Source organism: Bufo bufo, chromosome 8 (genome assembly GCF_905171765.1).
Source record: "Bufo bufo chromosome 8, aBufBuf1.1, whole genome shotgun sequence".
NCBI lineage: Eukaryota > Metazoa > Chordata > Amphibia > Anura > Bufonidae > Bufo > Bufo bufo.
Genome location: NC_053396.1, coordinates 184,683,573 through 184,707,167, shown reverse-complemented (window position 1 = coordinate 184,707,167; position 23,595 = coordinate 184,683,573). Strand labels below are relative to the sequence as shown.

Here is a 23,595-nt window from a genome sequence, read left to right as displayed (position 1 = left end):
CATTTTGAATTATTCCTCTGTTGTTAAGCCACTCACTGATATGACTAAAAAGGGGGTGGATTTTTCCTCGTGGTCGGTAGATGCGCTTAAAGCCTTTTCTAGTATTAAAGAGAGTTTTGCTTCCGCTCCCATTTTGGTACAACCTGATGTCTCTCTACCTTCTATTGTTGAGGTGGATGCTTCTGAGGTGGGTGTGGGTGCGGTCTTATCTCGGGTCACTCTCCTGCCAAATGGCGACCGTGTGCCTTTTTCTCAAGGAAACTCTCCTCTGCAGAGAGAAATTACAATGTGGGAGATAGGGAGTTGTTGGCCATCAAATTAGCTTTTGAGGAATGGCGCCATTGGTTAGAGGGAGCCAGACACCCTATTACCGTGTTTACCGACCATAAGAATCTGGCCTACATGGAATCGGCCAAGCATCTGAACCCGAGACAGGCCAGATGGTCTTTGTTCTTTTCTAGGTTTAATTTTGTTGTTACGTTCCGCCCTGGGGTTAAAAATGGGAAGGCGGATGCCCTGTCACTTTGTTTTCCAGGAGGGGAAAACTTTGAAGACCCGGGTCCCATATTGGCTGAAGGGGTGGTCGTCTCTGCTCTTTATGTTTATTTAGAGGCAGAGGTTCAGGCAGCCCAGGTAGAGGCTCCTGATCTTTGTCCTCCTGGGAGGTTGTTTGTGCCTCTCGCTTTACGACACAAGGTTTTTAAGGAGTACCACGATACTGTCCTTGCTGGGCACCCGGGGAGTAGAGCCACAGTGGATCTCATTGCTCAGAGATTCTGGTGGCCGGCTCTTGTGGCAGCCTGCAAGACCTGCGTTCGTGCCAATGTCCCTCATTCACGGCCATCGGGATCTCTCCTCCCGTTACCCATTCCTTCCCGTCCTTGGACGCATCTTTCCATGGACTTCATTATGGACCTGCCGCGTTCCTTGGGGAAGACTGTGATTCTGGTGGTAGTGGACCGTTTTAGCAAAATTGGCAAATTTAATTCCCTTTCCTGGGTTACCCAATGCTAAGACGCTGGCGCAAGCGTTTGTTGATCATATTGTTAAATTACATGGCATTCCTTCAGACATAGTTTCTGATAGGGGTACGCAATTTGTTTCCAGATTCTGGAAGGCCTTCTGTTCTCGCTTGGGGGTTTGGTTGTCGTTCTCTTCTGCTTTTCACCCACAGTCGAATGGTCAGACCGAACGCGTCAATCAGAATCTGAAGACATATCTGCGCTGTTTTGTGGCGGAGAATCGGGAGGATTGGTATTCTTTTTTGTCCCTTGCTGAGTTTGCTTTAAATAACCGTCGCCAGGAGTCCTCTGATAAGTCACCATTTTTTGGTGAATATGGGTTTCATCCGCAGTTTGGGACATTCTCTGGAGAGGGGTCTTCTGGTTTACCTGATGAGGAGAGATTTTCCTCGTCTTTGTCATTTATTTGGTAAAAGATTCAGGGTAATCTGAAGAGAATGAGTGAGATATAAGCGTGTGGCGGATAAGAGACGTGTGCCTGGTCCGGACCTGAATGTTGGTGATCTGGGGTGGTTGTCTACAAAGAATATCAAACTGAAGGTTCCCTCCTGGAAATTGGGTCCTAAGTTTATTGGGCCTTACAAGATCTTGTCCGTCATCAATCCCGTTGCCTTCCGTCTTGATCTTCCTCAGACTTGGAAGATCTATAATGTTTTTCACAAGTCCCTATTAAAACCTTATGTCCAACCCACTGTACCCTCCTCTTTGCCTCCTCCTCTGATTATAGTTGATGGTAATCTTGAATTTCAGGTCTCTAGGATTGTGGATTCTCACATTATGCACGGTTCTCTTCAGTACCTCGTTCATTGGGAGGGTTATGGTCCTGAGGAGAGGATGTGGGTCCCAGTGGCGGACATTAAGGCCACCCGTCTCATCAGGGCTTTCCATAGGTCTCATCCTGAGAAGGTGGGCTCTGAGTGTCCTGAGTCCACCCATAGAGGGAGGGGTACTGTCACCGCCAGTTCTGTGGGAAGATCTGGCAGACGTTCTTCTCTACCTCTTGTATGATGTTCTTTGTTTTGGTTTCACTTTCTCATCTCCTTTCCTTCTGCCAGGTGTCACTTATTTCGACTAATTGTCTTCCTTTATAATCCCTCCCATACTGCCTCACTTTGCGGCTTATACTACTTCCTGGATGATGTGTTCACTGCTGGAGGCTGCTTCTTCTGTTTGTTCAGATAAGTCATTTACTTTATAGTGTTTCCTTGCTGGCTTGATTCTAGGTGACCCTGACTCCGTCCGTATTAAGTGCAGGGAGCCGGTGGTCGTGTCCCCTCACTATTATAGGGTTTTCAGGTGTCACACAGTATTAGGTACGCGGGCATGCAATCGTCTACCATACAGCCCCTTGCATGCGCATAGCAGTCAGGGAGAGCTCTTAGGGTTTTATAGGGCTCACCTATAAGCCTCTCAGTTTGGGATCAAGCCAGTCGCTCATTTATTTATATGTTCCAGCTATCTGCTAACTTCATCCGTGACAGGTTGAGGGTCTGATAGTGAGCTAACCTTCTAAAACATTAGAGGCTAGTGCCTGCTGCTAATCTGACCATGGAAAAAATTATGGTTGACGGCCTGCTGCTGAGCTGACCATCGAAAAAATTATGCTTGAGGGCCTGCTGCTGAGCTGACCATAGAAAAAATTATGGTTGAATGCCTGCTGCTGAGCTGACCATCGAAAAAAATTATGGTTGAGGGCCTGCTGCTGAGCTGACCCTCTAAAATATTAGGAGCGAGGGAAGCCTAATAAGCATGTTGATATGATGGGGGAGGAGGACGAGAAAATAATATTGAACCATATACCCTTTTTTGTGGTGGAAGGGGTGCATGGGAATACAATGTGTTCAATACACCATAAAAGCCACATTTAAAGTGCCTTTATGTTCAGTTGCTTTCCTCTGGTGGAGTAGAGAAGTCAGGGGAAATCCAGGCCCTGTTAATTTTTGAGAAGAGTCAACCTGTAAGCATTTTCCATTGACAGACGGATGCGCTTATCAGTTATTATGCCCCAAGCAGCACTAAATACCCGCTCTGACACAACGCTGGCAGCAGGGCAGGCCAGCACCTCCAAGGCGTAGAGCGCCAGTTCGTGCCATGTGTCCAGCTTGGACACCCAATAGTTGTAAGACACAGAGTAATCATTGAGGACTCTAACACGGTTTGCTGCGTACTCCTTCACCATCTTTCAAAACTTTTCTCTCCTTGTGACATGAAACAGTCCCAGGCCTTGGAGAGTATTGCCTTGCCTCTGTTGGAACCCCTCGTCTCCCCTCCTCGGTTGCCCAAGGAACTACGTACTCTGCTGCCAGCGATGTCAGCTGGAAATTTTTGGAGCAATTTTTCCACAAGGACCTTCTGGTATTGCACCATCTTGCTAGACCTCTCCACTACAGAAATGATAGATGAGAAGTTCTCATTGTAGCGGGGGTCGAAAAGAATGAACAACCAGTAATCAGTGTTGGCCAAAATGCGTATAACGCAAGGGTCACGGGAAAGGCAGCATAACATAAAGTCAGCCATGTGTGCCAGAGTCCCAACAGACAAGACTTTTCTGTCCTCATCAGAAGGATGACTCTCAATCTCATCATCCTCTTCCTCCTCTTCTGCCCACCAACGCAGAACAGATGGAATTGAACTTCCATGGGTACTACCCTCTGTAGCAGAGGCATCCATCTCCTGGTCCTCCTTTTCCTCATCATCATCGAATTTGCGGTGAGAAGATGAATGGAGGGTGGTCTGGCTATCAACCTGTGTACTGTCTTTACCCATTTCCACCTCTTCCACATGCAAAGCGTCCTCCTTCATTTTGAGCAGTGAGCGTTTCAGTAGACACAGAATTGGGATGGTTACGCTGATAATAGTGGCATTGCCGCTCACCATCTGTGTTGATTCCTCAAAGTTGCGTAAAACCTCACAGAGGTCAGACATCATGCCCACTCATCGCTTGTGAAGGGCAGAAGCTGACTGGAAAGGCGACGACCATTTTGCAGCTGGTATTCCACTACTGCCCTCTGCTACTCACGAAGCCTGGAACTCATGTGGAACGTGGAGTTCCAGCGCATGCTCATATCGCGCAACAGTCGGTAAACTGGCAATTGCAAGCACTGCTGCAGCGTTGACAGACCTGTGGTAGCTGTAGATGACTTTTGTTAATGGGCACACAAGCGGCGCACCTTCACCAGTAGCTCAGGCAAATTGGGGTAGGTTTTGAGAAACTGCTGAACCACTAAGTTGAACAAGTGGGCCAGGCATGGTATGTTTGTGAGCTTGCCAAGCTGCAAAGCTGCCACCAAGTTACTGCCATTATCAGACACAACCATGCCTGGTTATAGGTTGAGTGGCGAGAGTCACAGCTCAGTCTGGTCCCTTATACCCTGCCCACAGATCTGCAGCAGTGTGCTGTTTGTCACCTAAGCCAATTAGTTTCAGCAGGGACTTTTGCCGCTTCCCCACTAAAGTGCTACACTGCTTCCAGCTACTGACTGATGGCTGACTGGTGCTGCAAGATGATAATTCAGAGGTGGAAATGAAGGAGGAGGTGGGGGAGGAGAGTGGGGAGTTGAAGCCACTATTGTAGGTGGTGGCGGAAATCCTGATGGAAGTAGGGCCTGCAATCCTTGGCGTCGGTAGCACCTGTGCCATCCCAGGGTACGACTCGCTCCTGGGCTCCACAAAGTTCACCCAGTGTGCCGTCAGGGAAATGTAGCGTCCCTGGCCACAAACACTCACTCATCCATGTATCAGTCCGTAAGTGGACCTTCCCAATAACTGCATTGGTCAGGGCACGGGTGATGTGACGGGATACATGATGGCGGGGACGGCACACCGGGAAAAATAGTGGCGGCTGGCGACAAAGTAACGAGGGACCGCCGCTGCCATCAGTCTGCGGAAAGCCTCAGTGTCCACAAGCATAATTGACAACATTTCCAGGGCCAGCAATTTGGAAAGGTGCACATAGTGCTATGGCCTGTGGGTGGGTGGCTGGGTATTTGCGTTTTCGTTGAAAGGCCTGGAGTATGGACATCTGTACACTGCGCTGGGACACAGAAGTGGATATGCTAGCTGATGGTGCTTGCGAAGGTCCAAGTGCAGGCCAGGGCGGGAGGCATCCTGCGTCTTGGACAGGGGATTAGCCAACACGTAACACAGGGGAAGAGGAGGCAGTGATGTGACCCGCAGACACTGATTGTGGACCCAGGTGTTCGGCCCACCTATTAGGGTGCTTTGATGCCATGTGGCGGACCACGCTGGTGGGTGTGAGGTTGCTAGTGTTCACGCCCCTGCTCATTTTGGTATGGCACAGGTTGCAAATGACAAATATTTTATCGTCCGAACTTTCCTCAAAAAAGCGCCAGACTGCAGAGGTCCTACCTCTTGGCAAGGGAGGTTGCCGCAAGAGGGTGCTCCTGGAAACAGTTGCGGGCCTGTTTGGTGTGCCCCGCCTTCTCCTTTTTGCCACCCCACTGCCTCTTCCAGCCTGTTGCAGTGCTGCGGATCCCTCTCCCTCTGTACTGCTGTTTTCGCTCGGCTTGGCTGGACTGGACTTTGTGGAAGACTAGGTGGTGCTTAACCGACTGGAAGCATTATCTGCTGCAATCCAACCGACCACCTGGTCGCACTAGTCTGACTTCAAGAGTGGTGTTCTGCGCCGCCCTGCAAACTGGGACATGAAGCTAGGTATAGTGGATGAGTGTGTTTCTTGTGCTCTGGCAGCAGGCATAGTTTTACCACGCCCAGGGCAACGACCTCTGCGTGCACCTTAAGAAGCAATGCTAATTTCCCAGTGGGAAAATTTTTTTTACTGAATGTGACAGATATTTAGGATGCGCAAATGTTATACAGGAGATGTAACGCAGATAATGTCACTGTCACCAGCGGGGAAAGAAATTAGACTGAATGTCACTGATATTTATGATGCGCAAACGTTATACAGGAGATGTAGCGCAGGTAATGTCACTGCTGTCAGCAGCAACTAATAAAAAATTACAGGGAATGTCACAGCTATTTGGGATGCGCAGGAGATATAGCGCAGGAAATGTAACTGTCCGCAGTGGACACGTCTATGTAAAAAAGGACACTGGATGTCACAGATATTTTTATTATGCGCAGACGTTAAACAGGAGATGTAGCATAGATAATGTCGCTGTCCGCAGCGTCTATGGAAAAAGTACACTGGATGTCACAGATATTTTTAGGATGCGCAAACCTTATACAAGAGATGTAGCACAGGTAATGTAACTGTCCGCAGCGGACACCGTCTATGTAAAAAGTACACTGGATGTCACAGATATTTTTAAGCTGCTTGTACATTACACAGGAGATGTAGCGCAGATAATGTCACTGTCTGCAGCGTCTACGGAAAAAGTACACTGGATGTCACAGATATTTTTAGGATGCGCACACATTATACAGGAGATGTAGCACAGGTAATTTCGCTGTCTGCAGCGGCCAAACAATTGCAAGCTATTTAGCTCAGGTTGCGCTAAAAATATATATTGCTGCCAGATGCAACTTTTGGGTCTCTAACACCGACACTGCCTAACCAAAATTTTTTATTCAATTCCCTACACTATCTGTCCCTTCTACAGCACAGCTCTCCCTGACTAAGACTGGCCGAATCATGTGTCATCGGGTGTTTTCTAGCACCCGATGACACGTTCCGGCCAGCCAATCACTGTAATGCCAGTAACCAACATGGCTATGGCATTACAGTGAGTGGCAGTACTTAACTGCACTTTTATTGGCTGTGTAGCAGCCAACAAACGTGCGGGGAGGAGACTCGAGCATGTCCATTCCTATTCTAGATTGTTTTGATCTCTCAATTTTCTCATTCTTCTGTGGATCAATTTCTGTGTGAATCCAGATTAAAGCATTTCATGGATTTTATGCCACAATAAAGTCTCCAATAAAGTGGCTATTCAGTGGCTATTATCCCTCATTAATATATACTGTTTATTCTGCCTATGCAGTATGATGTACACTCACCTAAAGAATTATTAGGAACACCATACTAATACGGTGTTGGACCCTCTTTTGCCTTCAGAACTGCCTTAATTCTACGTAGCATTGATTCAACAAGGTGCTGATAGCATTCTTTAGAAATGTTGGCCCATATTGATAGGATAGCATCTTGCATCTTGATGGAGATTTGAGGGATGCACATCCAGGGCACGAAGCTCCCGTTCCACCACATCCCAAAGATGCTCTATTGGGTTGAGATCTGGTGACTGTGGGGCCATTTTAGTACAGTGAACTCATTGTCATGTTCAAGAAACCAATTTGAAATGATTCGAGCTTTGTGACATGGTGCATTATCCTGCTGGAAGTAGCCATCAGAGGATGGATACATGTTCTCATTCTGTTTACGCCAAATTCGGACTCTACCATTTGAATGTCTCAACAGAAATCGAGACTCATCAGACCAGACAACATTTTTCCATTCTTCAACAGTCCAATTTTGGTGAGCTCGTGCAAATTGTAGCCTCTTTTTCCTATTTGTAGTGGAGATGAGTGGTACCCGGTGGGGTCTTCTGCTGTTGTAGCCCATCCGCCTCAAGGTTGTGCGTGTTGTGGCTTCACAAATGCTTTGCTGCATATCTTGGTTGTAACGAGTGGTTATTTCAGTCAACGTTGCTCTTCTATCAGCTTGAATCAGTCGGCCCATTCTCCTCTGACCTCTAGCATCTTCAAGGCATTTTTGCCCACAGGACTGCTGCATACTGGATGCTTTTCCCTTTTCACAATATTCTTTGTAAACCCTAAAAATGGTTATGTGTTGAAATCCAAGTAACTGAGCAGATTGTGAAATACTCAGACCGGCCCGTCTGGCACCAACAACCATGCCACGCTCAAAATTGCTTAAATCACCTTTCTTTCCCATTCTGACATTCATTTTGGAGTTCAGGAGATTGTCTTGACCAGGACCACACCCCTAAATGCATTGAAGCAACTGCCATGTGATTGGTTGACTAGATAATTGCATTAATGAGAAATAGAACAGGTGATCCTAATAATTCTTTAGGTGAGTGTATATCTTCATATGTAACTTACACTCTTTTTTTCCTCCCACCATTTTGCCCAGCAAAACTACATGCGGAAATAGACCATGTTATTGTTGAAAGTCGCATCCCAAACCTTGAGGACCGCAGCAAAATGCCATATATGGAAGCCGTAATACACGAGATCCAGAGATTCGTTGATATTCTCCCACTGAATGTTCCCCACGCAACAACAAAAGATGTTGACTTCAAGGGATACACTATTCCGAAGGTAATAAAATAGACAATGCATTTTTTGACCCAGACTTTCTAAAAAGAGTGGAATCTACACTGAGCAAAAATATAAACGCAACACTTTCGGTTTTGCTCCCACTTTGCATGAGCTGAACACAAAGAGCTGAAACATTTTCTACATACACAAAAGACCCATTATTTTTAAATATTATTCACAAATCTGTCTAAATCTATGTTAGTGAGCACTTCTCCTTTGCCAAGATAATCCATCCCAACTCACAGATGTGGCATATCAAGGTGCTGACAGCATGAATATTGCACAGGTGTGCCTTAGACTGCCCACAGTAAAAGAATACTCTGAAATGTGCAGTTTGATCACACAGCACAATGCCACAGATGTCTCAACGTTTGAGGGAGCGTGCAATTGGCACTGCAGAAATGTCTACCAGAACTCTTTGCCCGTGCAATGAATGTTCATTTCTCTACCATAAACCGTCTCCAAAGGCGTTTCAGAGAATTTGGCAGTACATCCAACCGGCCTCACAACCGCAGACCAAGTGTAACCACACCAGCCCAGGACCTCCACATCCAGCATGTTCACCTCCATGATCATCTGAGACCAGCCAGCCGGACAGCTGCAACAACAATTGGTTTGCATAATCAAAGAATTTCTGCACAGACTGTAAGAAACCATCTCAGGGAAGCTCACCTGCATGCTTGTCATCCTCATCGGGGTCTGGTCCTCACTGCAGTTCGTCGTCGTAACCAACTTGAGTGGGCAAATGCTCACATTCAATGGCGTCTGGCACATTGGAGAGGTGTTCTGTTCATGGATGAGTCCCGGTTTTCACTGTTCAGGCCAGAAGGCAGACAGCTGATCCATAGCATCCCAAACATGCTCAATGGGTGACATGTCCGGTGAGTATGCTGGCCATGCAAGAACTGGGATGTTTTCAGCTTCCAGGAATTGTGTACAGATCCTTGCAATATGGGGCCGTGCATTATCATGCTGCAACATGAGGTGATGGTCTTGTATGAATGGCACAACAATGCGCCTCAGGATCTCGTCACGGTATCTCTGTGCATTTAAAATGCCATCAATAAAATGCACCTGTGTTCATTGTCCATGACATACACCTGCCCATACCATAACGCCACCACCACCATGGGCCAATCGATCTACAAAATTGACGTCAGCATACCACTCACCCACGCGATGCCACACACGCTGTCTGCCATCTGCCCTGAGCAGTGTAAACCGGGACACATCCGTGAACAGAACTCGTCTCCAACGTGCCAGACACCATTGAATATGAGCACTTGCCTACTCAAGTCGGTTATGATGCAGTCAGGTCCAGACCCCGATGAGGGTGACGAGCATGCAGATGAGCTTCCCTGAGACGGTTTCTGACAGTTTGTGCAGAAATTCTTTGGTTATGCAAACCGATTGTTGCTGCAGCTGTCCTGGTAGCTGGCCTCAGATGATCATGGAGAAGAACATGCTGGATGTGGAGGTCCTGAGCTGGTGTGGTTACACTTGGTCTGCACTTGTGAGGCCGGTTGGATGTACTGCCAAATTCTCTGAAACGCCTTTGGAGACGGCTTATGGTAGAGAAATGAACATTCATTGCACGGGCAACAGCTCTGGTAGTCAGCATGGCAATTGCACGCTCCCTCAAACATTGCGACATCTGTGGCATTGTGTTGTGTGATCAAACTGCACATTTCAGAGTGGTCTTTTACTATGGGCAGTCTAAGGCACACCTGTGCAATATTCATGCTGTCTAATCAGCACCTTGATATGCCACACCTGTGAAGTAGGATGGATTATCTCTGCAAAGGAGAAGTCCTCACTAACATAGATTTAGACAGATTTGTGAACAATATTTGAGAGTAATGGGTCTTTTCTGTATGTAGAAAATGTTTCAGATCTTTGAGTTCAGCTCATGCAAAATGGGAGCAAAACTGAAAGTGTTACTTTTATATTTTTGCTCAGTGTAGAAAGAGAGAGTTTTCTAGGCAATAAGGGGACATTCGATTCAGATCAAACTTATAAAGACTTAGATGACTCACATTTAATTTTAAGAATTTTGCTCATCTCTACCAGTGACTAATATACATGAACCTGGTGAATTGACAGAGTTTGTAGAAAACTCTCGGACAATAATATATTTTTTGTTAGAATGCTTTCACCAGTCATAAGTTGATCACACATTGTACTGCTGCTACAACTGTCAGTAATCAACTAGGATTCGCTCCTAACTTTGCGAGTTTTTCACTGAAGTTCGTGTTCAACTATAACATGGTTACAATGGAAAATAATGGCATTCTTAATACAGAATGCTAAATAAAATGTCCATTGAGGAGTTAAAACTAATAAAAAAAACTCATCTCATCTACTTGATCGCATGATGAGCGTGGTGACGTCATTGCAGGTCCTTTTGCAGGTCCTGCAGAAAAAAGAGGATACCGGCTGCGCAATCAAGTGAATGAGGTGAGTTTTTTAAATTATTTTTAACCCCTCAATGGACATTTTATTTAGCATTCTGTCTTAAGAATGCTATTAATTTCCATTATAACCATGTTATAACGGAAAACAATAAAGTGAAGTTCGGGTCCCCATTGACTTTAATGGGTTCCAGGTTCGCGGTCAAGTTCGGGTCAAGTTTGGGTCCTGAACCCGAACTTTGACCTGAAGTTTGGCCGAACCCGGCAAACCTGAACTTCCACAGGTTCGCTCATCCCTAACTAGGATCTGTGGAGAAACCAAATGTTCTATTTCCATGCAGCACCACCACAGGGGTAATGAAGTATTGCATGGTGCCAACTGAGATCCAGAAATAGACTGTCTATTTAACACTGAATTGATGTGCTGGGTCCTTAAGAAAAAGCTGTTTCTCTAGCTAATATATAAGGGTCCTCAAATCAAAACCAGACAGTGAAAGCTAAATTGTAACTGAATTGTTCAGTTTCTTGAAATTCATCCTCTCACATGCCCCCTTTTCCCATTTCAAATATCACACAATTTGCTATAATCTCTCTGTCCCTTCACTTTGGGGGATGCAATGCCTGCACTCATCTGGTTTATAAATCATGGAGGTCATTTATCAAAGACCAGAATTTTATGCCAATCATTGATATCCCCGCACTTCTGGGAGGATGCGCATAATTTATTACAAGGAGCAGACCTCATCATAAATTAGACATATTCTTCGACAGTCCTGGCATCTAGACTAAAATCTAATCCAGCTCTTAGCTGGAGTAGATTTCAGTCACAATTCACACCAGTTAATAATTGGAGCAAATAATAGTGACTGTGCCCACACCAAACCCCCGACACTCCTCCTTTTCAGAAAGCTTAGAAACGCCACTTGCTCCTAAGTTTAGTTAGATAGTGCCAAAAAAAAGTTGCAAATTTAGTGTGTGAGTCATGTGTAGAGTCATTTTACCATTACATTTTACCTTTTTACTAAATGTCATTCCCTTGTGTGTCTAGGGCACAGATGTCTATCCATTGTTGTGTTCTGTTCTTAAAGACCCTACAAAAATTATCTGCCCCGAAAATTTTGATCCTACCCATTTCTTAGATGACAAGGGATGCTTTAAGAAAAATGAGACCTTCATGCCATTCTCTGCAGGTAATAATAACAGTGTTTATATGGGTTCAGCCTAAACTCAATGTCTAAAATAATGGTCACTATAGTGTCTCACTGTTTCCTATTGTATATGGTGGGGGGAAACACAGGAGGGGATAATAGACAGTCAAGCTCCACAAATGCTATAATATCAAGGGTGAAAGAGTATGCCTTGATTAGCATGAATACCAGTAATAATTTTTTTCAATTGGTCTTTATTAAAAATATTGAGCCACTTTCTCTGTACAGCCTTGATATTCTCTATTTGCATGCTCTGTATTTATGTTTCTCATCAGGCGGCTCAGCTGACATCTCCTTATGTCTGACCTTACTAACACCCATTATAGCTCAATTCTTATCTTACTAATAAGAATGTGGCTTAAGGTACTTTCACACTTGCGGCAGAGGATTCCGGCAGGCAGTTCCATCGCGGCAATCCGGACGCAAACTGATGGCATTTGTCAGATGGATCCGGATGTGGATCCATCTGACAAATACATTGAAATACCGGATCCGTCTCTCCGGTGTTATCCAGAAAAACAGATCCAGTATTATTATTATTCTTTTGCTTTTTTAAAGGTCTGCGCATGCGCAGACCAGAAAGCCGGATCCGTTTTGCAGGTACACTTAATGCCGGATCCGGCAGCAATACTCTTCAATGTAAATTAATGCCGAATCTGGTATTCCGGCAAGTGTTCAGTATTTTTGGCCGGAGGGAAAATTGCAGCATGCTGTGGTATTTTTTCCGTCCAAAAAAAACGTAAGAGGGACTGAACTGATGCATCCTAATGCATCCTGAACGGAATGCTCTCCATTCAGAATGCATTAGGGTAAAACTGATCAGTTTTTTTCCAGTATTGAGCTCCTGTGACGGAACTCAATACCGGCAAACAAAAATGCTAGTGTGAAAGTACCCTTAGGCTACTTTCACATTAGCATTAGGTTTGTGGTATTTGTCCGGCCACTTCTCAGCATGTTTGCCGTGCTGTGGCTGGATCTCCAGCTCGTCCACATTTAACTGAATGGGGCCAGGCCAGACTTCCAGCAGCACAAGTGTGCAAGCGTTAATACCCATGCTCAAAAAGCCTTCCCTTCACCTGTCTTCTTTGTCTAGTTTTAGCCCCATATCATTTCTCTCATATGCCTCAAAGCTACTTGACCAACATGTCCACTTTGACCTGTCCTCTCATCTCTCTTCCTGCTCACTCTTTGACTGGCTTGAATCTGGCTTCCGACCCCACCACTCAACTGAAACTGCCCTTACCAAAATCACTAATGACCTGGTAACTGCCCTGTTAACTGACCTGCTAAAAAACAAACATTCTGTCCTCCTCCTCCCTCACCAGTCCTCTGCCTTTAACAATGTCGACCACTCCTTTCTGTTACAAACTCTTTTATCGTTTGGCATCACGAACTTGGTCCTGTCCAGGATCACATCATACCTCACAGACCTCCTCGTATCATCCTTTCTCTGTTGGTGTCCCTCAAGGCTCTGTCCTAGGATCCCTGCTCTTCTCAATCTACACCTTCGGTCTGGGACAGCTCATAGAGTCCCATGGCTTTCAGTATCACTTTTATCCTGATGACACACAAATTTACCTCTCTGGTCCAGACATCAGCACCTTACTATCCAGAACCCCACAATGTCTATCTTCTAGCTTCTCCTTTTTCTCCTCTCGCTTTCTAAAATTTAACATGGATAAAACAAAATTTATTATCTTTCACCCATCTTACTCAAAACCCCAAACAGACCTATCTATCATGATCAATGGCTGCACACTCTCCACGGTCAACCAAGTCTGCTGCCTTTGAGTAACCTTGGATTATGCCCTGTCCTTCAAACCGCACATTCATGCCCTTTCCACCACCTGCCGCCTTCAACTCAAAAATATCTCTTGCATCTATGCATTCCTCAATCAGGAATCCACAAAAAAGCTTGTACATGCCCTCATTATCTCCCTCTCTAACACCCTCTGATGTGGCCTTCCATCTAGCACCCTCGCACCCCTCCAATCTATCCTCATCTCTGCTGCCCTAATATTCTGCCTTCCACCCTGTTACTCTTCCGCCTCTCCTCTCTGCCAATCCCTTTCCTGGCTTCCCATTGCCCTGCGAATTCAGGTTAAAATACAAACAAATACATATAAGGCTGTCCACAACCTGTCCTCTTCATACATCTCTGAGATACTTTCCCAATACATCCCCACATGTAATCTCCGATCCTCACAAGACCTCCTTCTTTCTTCTCCTCATATCACCTCTTCCCAAAATCGCCTCCAAGATTTCTCCCGTGTTTCCCCCTTACACTGGAACTCTATACCCCACTGAATGGCACTTTAATAAATAATAATAATAATAATAATAATAATAATAATAATAATATCAATTGAAAAAAAGTTTTTTTTAGCCCACAATGAGTAAAATTCAGTCAAAAAATTGCCCTGAAAGTTGTAGCCTTTAAGCCACATACTGTACATGGGCACCTGTGTGCCCACTCACTGCTATCACATCCCCACCCGGCTAGTGAAAGTACATAGGCTATCTGTTAGGATAGTAAGGAACGTTTGTGTCATAAAATCAGTTATATGCATGTACTGGTGCTACACCCTTACTAAATCAGCGTGCCCTGTGTTAGAGGGACAGTTTAAATGTGTCCTTGAGTAAACCTAAGGGTACGGCCAAACGGTCAGGTTTCTGCATGTAGTTTTGGAAATAAAAATCAAGAGTGGATCACAAAAGAACAAGTGTAAAGGACAGACATGACGTCTACGCTTTTTTAGACTCACTCCTGATTTTGGTTAAAAAACTGCTTTAGGAAATTAGACTACACCCTAAGGCCTCATGCACACTGCCGTTGTTTGGGTCCGCATCCGAGCCGCCTTTTTGGCGGCTCGGATGCGGACCCATTCACTTCAATGGGGCCGCAAAAGTTGCGGACAGCACTCCGTGTGCTGTCCGCATCCGTTGCTCCGTTCCGCGGCCCCGCAAATTTTTTTTAACATGTCCTATTCTTGTCCGCAAAACGGACAAGAATAGGCAGTTATATCAATGGCCGCCCGTTCCGTTCCGCAAATTGCGGAAGGCACAGCGGCGGCTTCTGTTTTTTGCGGATCCGCGGTTTGCGGAACGCAAAAAATGGCACGGTCGTGTGCATGTAGGCTAAAAGTGTGAAGTAAGGCACTGTGTTAGTTGTATAATGCATAGATTACTGCTGCCTAGCTGACCACTAGCCTAGCAAGCTGTAGACCACACTGGAGGCTCTATTGGATTGCTTGTACTGTTCAGTGTGTTTTACTACACAATATTCATGTGTAATCAAAAGCAATTTGAGACTACCAATAAAAAAAGCATTAGTTTCAGCACCCACATCTGACATGACTGGCGCTAGTGTGGCCTTGAAGTGACTGCGGAATTCTACCAATTTAAAATGAGCAACTGTGGTTTTGGTTTAAAGAGTCTTCTATCAAAGCTGTAACTGAGCGGAACTAAGGAGAGTCTTCAGCGTTTTACTGAGCACTAAAGATTCCTGTGTGTAACAAGTCAGATAGTGAGGGTGATGGACAGTGATATACCACATATCCATAGTCAGGGACCGAGGTAGTGACAAGAGGTGTCTGGAAGCCCCTGTATGTTACACACAGGCATCTTCAGCGCTTAGTAGAACTTAAGACTGAGGACAGACTCTCCATAGTAATGCTCAGTTACAGCTTTGCTAAGAACAGTCTTTGCACCCTGTTTTCTAGTCGAAAGAAACATATTTCCTCACAAAGGACATTGAAAAATGTGTCCCTACACAATATCAAAAATAAACTGAAACAAAAATTACACTTTAAGGGTGAGGCACCTCCCCTAATAGGAGCCAAGCCCACGCAACAGTGTGAAAAGCACTATAGCACATGTACTTTTGTCAATGTTGATTGCTGGGAACTACTGTACATAAAAGTGATCATCATTATCGAAACGGAGGGATCATGAAATGTCATGTACTGAGTAAGACAAGCATGGCACGATCTATTAAACGTCAATGTTATGGTGAAAATGGAGGCAGAATTTGTAGTTAATGATCTTTTCCTCACATTAGGGAAACGGGTATGTGCCGGAGAAGGTTTGGCCAGGATGGAGCTGTTTCTTTTCTTTACAAACATCCTACAGCACTTCAAGTTAACTCCAGAGAGAGAATTCACGGACAATGATATCAAACCCCTGATGGCTGGTTTTTCAAATATTCCCAAATTTTATCGGATGTCGTTCATCCCGCGGCTTTAATTTTGAATAAGGATGGCATGTAGTCTTACTTCAGATGCATCAAATAAGCTTCAGATGTGTGATCCTTTCTTTCAGGGGGGCTGGGTCTTGCAAATCGGGTCGTAGAAGAAAAAAAGACACAAATCAAGTCTTCTGGAAATTCTATGCAATAACTAATTATGTGTAACACGTGTTATGTAACATGGGCAAATGTATAATGCATGTGACCTTGATTATTCAGAAAGTCAACATATTCAAAGTAAAGCTAAGAAAATCATTGTATTAGTCTCTATCAAGTGTTCATTGGCGATTTCTAGCGGGCTGCACTAACGTGCAAAAAATCCTTTCAAATCAGCAGTTGAGAAACATGGCACCCATTAACCCTTTAATATCACACATATTTCACTACAAAGGGGTATTCCAGCCAGAAGCAGTTACTATCTGTTAGATAGCATAAAAATTCTAGGAGGAAGTCCAACCACTGGGAACTACACTGGTCCCCAGTTATGCTGCACCCTCAGCCATAGACTTTGGACGGAGCAGCAGGCTATATTCTCAACCACCCCTATTTAAATTCCTCCTAGCCACAGCTATGTGCCCTGAGGCAAAAGGGGACCGGGGACCACTGTTCTGGTGATCGTCGGGGGTGCCAGCAGTTAGAACCCCACGAACAAACATTTATAACATGTGCAGTGGATAGGTGACATATGCTTCATTGTGATTCACCACTTGTGCTGCTTAAATGGTTGTTTCTTTATTATGCTAATAAAATGTGTTATTCATCTTTTTCTGCATGACATAGAAGGCAATTATTTTTTGCCAATTTCACACAAATGCCACGTGATAAAAAAAAAAGTAATATTTTTAATCGAACTTTTAGTATGTTATAAATGGTTTTAACAATTTACTTTAATTTTTGAAATACAGATATTGGGGACATTTATCAAATCAGTTATATCAGTTTTGTGGTTATAAAATGTTGTTATCTTATTGCATCTGTGCCATTTTCTGCACCATTTGGTCAATTTTAATTTTCAAAGTCCTCTATGTTTAAAGGCTAAAAGTGAGATAAGACCTGGATTATGACTCATTAACTAAGTGCGACTTTTGCAAAAGTTGTAACCTACGCCAGGCAACCCCCTGGTGTACTTTTACATATATAGGGGTAAACCACATTGCATCCACTCCAAATATATTGTTAAGGTACACTATTTTATAAATTTGAAGCGGGCACACAAAGCAAAGCAAGACATAAAACTGACAAAAACAACGACAAATGATAAATGCCCCCCATTGTTTTTTATTACATAGCAAAACTTCAGAAAATGGAGTTTCCAGGGATTATGCCCACCATTGAAGTGCACATACGAGGTGGATGGGAGCTGCTGCTCTTCTCTGACTATGCACGACCCCACGGTTCCAGCCACCAAAGAGGCCAGTGCTTTTTCCAATAGTAGACAAGCATAGCCATAGGTGCCTTTTATTAACTTTGTCTACATAATAAATGCCATTTACAGTAGTGAGACCACCCCTTTAAAAGCTATGTTTTTTTAATTAGTGATTATTCAAAATTTTCAGCTGTTCTCTAACACAGGGTTAGCTGTTTGTCTAGCTGTGTGAATTTTACTTTTGCTTTCACTTTGTGCTGGTCATCTTAGAAACCGTATCTTTAAATTACTACAAGGTCATAAACACTTAGGCTACATAACAGTGAACAAAATGGCCATGAAAAACGGCAGACAACCAGTTTTTCATCTATTCATCTATTTTCTGGCCATGTTTGATGTCCATTTTGCATCTGGTTTAACAGCCCAATCCCTGTAGTATATATAATGTCCCCCATAGTGGCCCCCAATATCCCCGATACGCATTCACTTGAGGCAACCGCTCTCCAATATGACGGTGACGTCATCACGCTTGAGTGCAGGTCCTTTGGCAGGTCCTTCAGCATCAAGAGAGGAGTGACTGCTTCTGCACGTGCTAGTGAATGAGGTGAGCTTTTTTTAACTCCTGAAAGGCCATTTTGCGCTAGTTAACCCATTTTTAACGGCCATTAAACAGGTGCACTTTTGTCTAACAGCTGATAAAACAGTCCCATTGATTTCAATAAAGACCATCTGGCCTTTTAGAGGTTAACCTCATCCACCTGCATGCGCAGAAGCAGTTGCTTTAAGAAATATGGCCATGTGAATAGCCCTATTGACTTTAATTTGTTCTAAAAACGGCCTTGTGACGGACCGTTTTACAATTGCGTGAATAAGATAAGAATTGAGCTATAAGGAGTGTTTTGGAGATCAGAGATATGGAGCTGTCATTTGAGCTGCCTAATAGGAAACAGTAAACATACAGAGCTTGCTACTAGATAATCTTGAGGCTGTACAGAGAAAGAGGCTCAGCATTTTTAATAAAGATGAACTGATTTTTTTTGTTTAGCTGAAAATGACTCATGTAATAATTAAAAAATGCCCCAAAGGTGTACATACAGTAGCTTTCAAAATCTAATTTTAATTAAAGACTTTTGGATAACATTATGTTTATTTAGATATTAAACATATTAAAACATTAAACAAGATAAACAGCTTATTTAGATATTAACATGCAATAGTTAGACCCAATCAGTAGTGTCTGCTGACAGTTGTCCTGGTAATCACATGATTAGCTGTTTGCAGCAGCCGCCATGCTGGAATTAACATGGAGCACAATTTAGTGGCTGTGCCAGGTTCCTGCACACCCACTACAAAGAGAAGAAAGCTGTTTGCTTCTCCTCCATTTTCAAGTTTCAGCAGCATGACTGCCATAAACAGCTGTTTAGTGGAGGTGCCAGGTGTTGAATCCCCATGGATCTGATATTGATAATTTATGCTCTGCACAGATCATTGATATTGGTAGCCAAGAAAACCTTTTTAAATACGTATAAACCCGTAACTTTATGGACACTTTGCTTTATTATTACATAGAACTTTGATTCATTATGCAAATATGCTGGCAAATGCCCCTAGGTTGGATTCCAGCTCAAGAAGTGCTGTACAGCAGTACAGTAATCATCATAAATGAATATTAAAGTTTTTTTTCTCACTAAAACAACCTCATATACCATATTACCCTAGTTTGGAACTCCCCTTGTAGACAAATCTACAAATTGTTAAATCAGACAAATTGAATTGCTCAACTCTACCAGCAGATAACAAGGAGTTTAATACTCAGGTAATTAGGATATCAAAAAATAAAACCGCAAATAGCCTTGTCTACAGGGAATATATACTAAGACATACATAAATACTTTTATCCATGATCCTGTCAGGCACCTTTTGTAGACATGGCTTGCCTATTATTTTGGACCTTTTTCTTTAGGCAAAATTCCTGCTGAAACCGCATCTCCATACATGCATGGCATGATCCACACAGCTTGTAATGTACTTATTACTGAGTCCTGTCCCTGCTCCCAGCTTCATTGGTCTCACTTGCTGGCCACATGACCTGCAAAATATTGGTAAACCGGGGTTCTTTTCACAAGTTATGGCAAGTTGTTATTTTACCAAGTTAGGATCACCGGTGAGTAAAAGTTTTAACTCGGATAACCCCTGTAGCCAAGTAGTTGTTAGCAAGTCCCTGTAAGAATGATTAAACCTGAGAACCTAGTGGGTCCCTAAGAGAAACTGACAGCAACTACAGACAGTTACATAGTTACATAGTTAATATGGTTGAAAAAAGACATAAGTCCATCCAAGGGATAGGTGGGGACGTGAATCCCATGCTATCAAAGCTATCTTCTTAGCCCACGACAAGCCCAGCAATTCAACCATTGAGACATAAGGAGCCACGGCATCTGGATTAAAAGAGTGATGTGTAGGGTTGAGCGAACCCGTGGAAGTTCGGGTTCGCCGGGTTCGGTCGAACTTCAGGTCAAAGTTCGGGGGACCCGAACTTGACCCGAACTTCACCCCGAACCCGGACCCCATTTAAGTCAATGGGGACCCTAACTTCACCATGTTATAACAGAAAATAATAGCATTCTTAAAACAGAATGCTAAATAAAAAGTCTGTTGAGGACCTTCTATCTTCATTCAGCAGGACCTGCGGTGACGTCACTGCGCTCACCACGTGGTGAGTGCGGTGACGTCACCGCACGTCATTTTGCATGTCCTGAAGAAAAGAAGATACCGGCTGCGTAATCAAGTGGATGAGGTGAGTTGTGTTTTTTTTTAACCCCTCAATAGACATTTTATTTAGCATTCTGTTTTAAGAATGCTATTATTTTCTGTTATAACCATGTTATAATGGAAAAAAATAAAATCATCCAAACACCGAACCTGAACTTCAGTAAAAAAGTCTGGGTTTGGGTCCCGAACTTTGCAGTACGGGTTCGCTCAACTTTAGTGATGTGTGGATGAAAAATGTATAATACACACTGTTGTTTCAACATAGAAGCTAAAGGTTAAATTGGGATGTACGTTGGGATATCTTTGCTGCAGTATGACAGAGAATTACAAATAAGAACTATTGTTTCTGTTGCCATCAACCAACAGAGTGGCAACAATACAACCGGATCAATGGCTTGCCAGCCCCTTTGTGTACAAGGGCTGCAACACAAGAAAAAGTGATGCAATATAATAACACATATGATTATAAAAGGAACACAACTTAAAGACACTTACATCAATATATCCTGCTTCTGAGCTGGAGTGGACCGAAGCAATTAATTAGACCGCCAGTCCCATGAAGTGGTAGTGACAGTTCCAACTACTTCTTCGGAGGCATCTCTTTTTGTTAGGTGGATGTGCCTCCCCCACTTAGGTCTCATGGACAAGACCCTTTTTTGTGGACAACACATGGATCCATTAATTTATATGCGTTTACAAAAAAATGCAGGCAGCACACGGATGTCATCTACGCGCTGTCCGTATCCCTGTTCAACAATTTATAGACAAGCATAGCCAGTTCTATTAGAAAAATGTGGCATGCACACGCTCAGTATCCATATTTTTTTGTATCCATGGTATCTGGATACAAAATGGATATGGTCGTGTGCATGAAGCCTTAAACACAAACAGGCAGCTAGATGTTATACTGTACAACCCCTAAAGACAAGCTATACTATATGTCACCTAGAGACAAGAAGCCATGTTACTGAAGGGAATACACAGTGAAGTAGTTGCAGCAATAGCCATTATAGTAAAAGATCATAATTCCATGATGATATGTCTCTAAGTAAGCCAAGCAATAGTAGGCATAGGGTTAGACAACAGTGTCTTTCCCTGCATCACATTTATTATACAGACAGAGCCCCTGTGATCAATATGGTGCAGGGCTAGAAAGCCTGTCTGAGGGGGTAATATATAAACACTTTCTTCAGGTAGAATAAATTCATACCCAAATTGAATTTCTTAGCCGATTCAGACAAATCAGATCAAAATGCATTTTAGCTAATTTGTTATTTGTGAGTAATGTTCCACTTTTTGCAAAAAGTCGTAATGATAAAACTGACTAAAAATATAGCTCTGTGCACAAAACATGTGCCTTCCCCCTAGTAAGTACAAACCACCTTAAAATGGCAGAATACGTCCTGCTCCACTGACAAAACAGGCAAAATTATTCAACTTTTCTTTTGCAAGGCACTTGATACATTAGTCCTTAAGTGAATACCATCTGCCCCTTTTTGTGTTTATTTGCTGCACAACGTGGCTCTGCTCACACTACTTCAATACAACTCACTGTCGACTGGATGAGAGTGGTATTCCAAGTGAAAGCTCTAAACAGTTCACTAGACTCTGGTCCTCAGTTGTGGGTTATTTGAGGTGAGGTAACGTTTTTATCAACAGAATTGAAATGAAGCAACTCTAAGATAGCAGCAGAATTTGAGAAGAACATAGAACACTCAAATCAATGTCCCTAAAGCTCCTCAAACTGGTTCTAGTGGGATCACTGAAGCATAAGGTGAGGAGTCGGACGAGTTATTGAGTTTTTTTTTTCATATTTATAGTTTTTCAACCCCTCTGAGGTTCTTCTGCTATTTGATCTCTTGACATTCTTTTGTTCATTAGAACTTGAATACTTGGCTGGATCTGCAGCTGTAGTGGACTCTCCCTGTTCCTCTCAGTGGTAGTTAACCCTTTCTGTTCCTCTGTCTGCTCAATTCTTTCCTCTACACTACACTAATATGTCATGTATAGAGTTGAGCGAACACCTGGATGTTCGGGTTCGAGAAGTTCGGCCGAACTTCACGGAAATGTTCGGGTTCGGGATCCGAACCCGACCCGAACTTCGTCCCGAACCCGAACCCCATTGAAGTCAATGGGGACCCGAACTTTTGGGCACTAAAAAGGCTGTAAAACAGCCCAGGAAAGAGCTAGAGGGCTGCAAAAGGCAGCAACATGTAGGTAAATCCCCTGCAAACAAATGTGGATAGGGAAATGAATTAAAATAAAAATTAAAAAAATAAAAATGACCCAATATCAATTGGACAGAGGTCCCATAGCAGAGAATCTGGCTTCACGTCAGCAGAGAATCAGTCTCTTCATGCCATAGCAAAGAATCTGGCTTCATGTCAGCACAGAATCAGTCTCTTCATGCCATAGCAGAGAATCTGGCTTCATGTCAGCACAGAATCAGGATTCATGTCATAGCAGAGAATCAGGCTTCACGTCACCCACCACTGGAACAGGCTACTGTCACACATTTAGGCCCCGGCACCCAGACAGAGGAGAGCGGTCCCGTAACAGAGAATCTGGCCTTATGTCAGCGCAGAATCTGTCTTCATGTCATAGCAGAGAATCAGGCTTCACGTCACCCACCACTGGAACAGGCCACTGTCACACATTTAGGCCCCGGCACCCAGACAGAGGAGAGAGGTCCTGTAACAGAGAATCTGGCCTTATGTCAGCACAGAATCTGTCTTCATGCCATAGCAAAGAATCTGGCTTCATGTCACCACAGAATCAGTCTCTTCATGCCATAGCAGAGAATCTGGCTTCATGTCAGCACAGAATCAGTCTTCATGTCATAGCAGAGAATCAGGCTTCACGTCACCCACCACTGGAACAGGCCACTGTCACACATTTAGGCCCCGGCACCCAGACAGAGGAGAGCGGTCCCGTAACAGAGAATCTGGCCTTATGTCAGCGCAGAATCTGTCTTCATGTCATAGCAGAGAATCAGGCTTCACGTCACCCACCACTGGAACAGGCCACTGTCACACATTTAGGCCCCGGCACCCAGACAGAGGAGAGAGGTCCTGTAACAGAGAATCTGGCCTTATGTCAGCATAGAATCTGTCTTCATGTCATAGCAGAGAATCAGGCATCACGTCACCCACCACTGGAACAGGCCACTGTCACACATTTAGGCCCCGGCACCCAGACAGAGGAGAGAGGTCCTGTAACAGAGAATCTGGCCTTATGTCAGCACAGAATCTGGCGTCATGTCAGCACAGAATCAGTCTCTTCATGCCATAGCAGAGAATCTGGC

The 23,595-nt window shown here is 43.9% G+C and overlaps 1 protein-coding gene across 1 annotated transcript in view; it reads left to right on the top strand.

The window, feature by feature from the left end:
* The window catches only part of LOC120978242 (cytochrome P450 2G1-like), a 126,809-nt gene extending 109,890 nt beyond the window's left edge, over window positions 1-16,919 (top strand). Inside the window, exons 7-9 of the mRNA XM_040406479.1 lie at window positions 8,101-8,288; window positions 11,748-11,889; window positions 15,968-16,919. Of these exons, the coding sequence (XP_040262413.1) occupies window positions 8,101-8,288; window positions 11,748-11,889; window positions 15,968-16,152 (515 nt within the window). The 3' untranslated portion in view covers window positions 16,153-16,919. The remainder of the gene's footprint in view (window positions 1-8,100; window positions 8,289-11,747; window positions 11,890-15,967) is intronic.
* The last annotated feature ends 6,676 nt before the right edge of the window (window positions 16,920-23,595 follow it).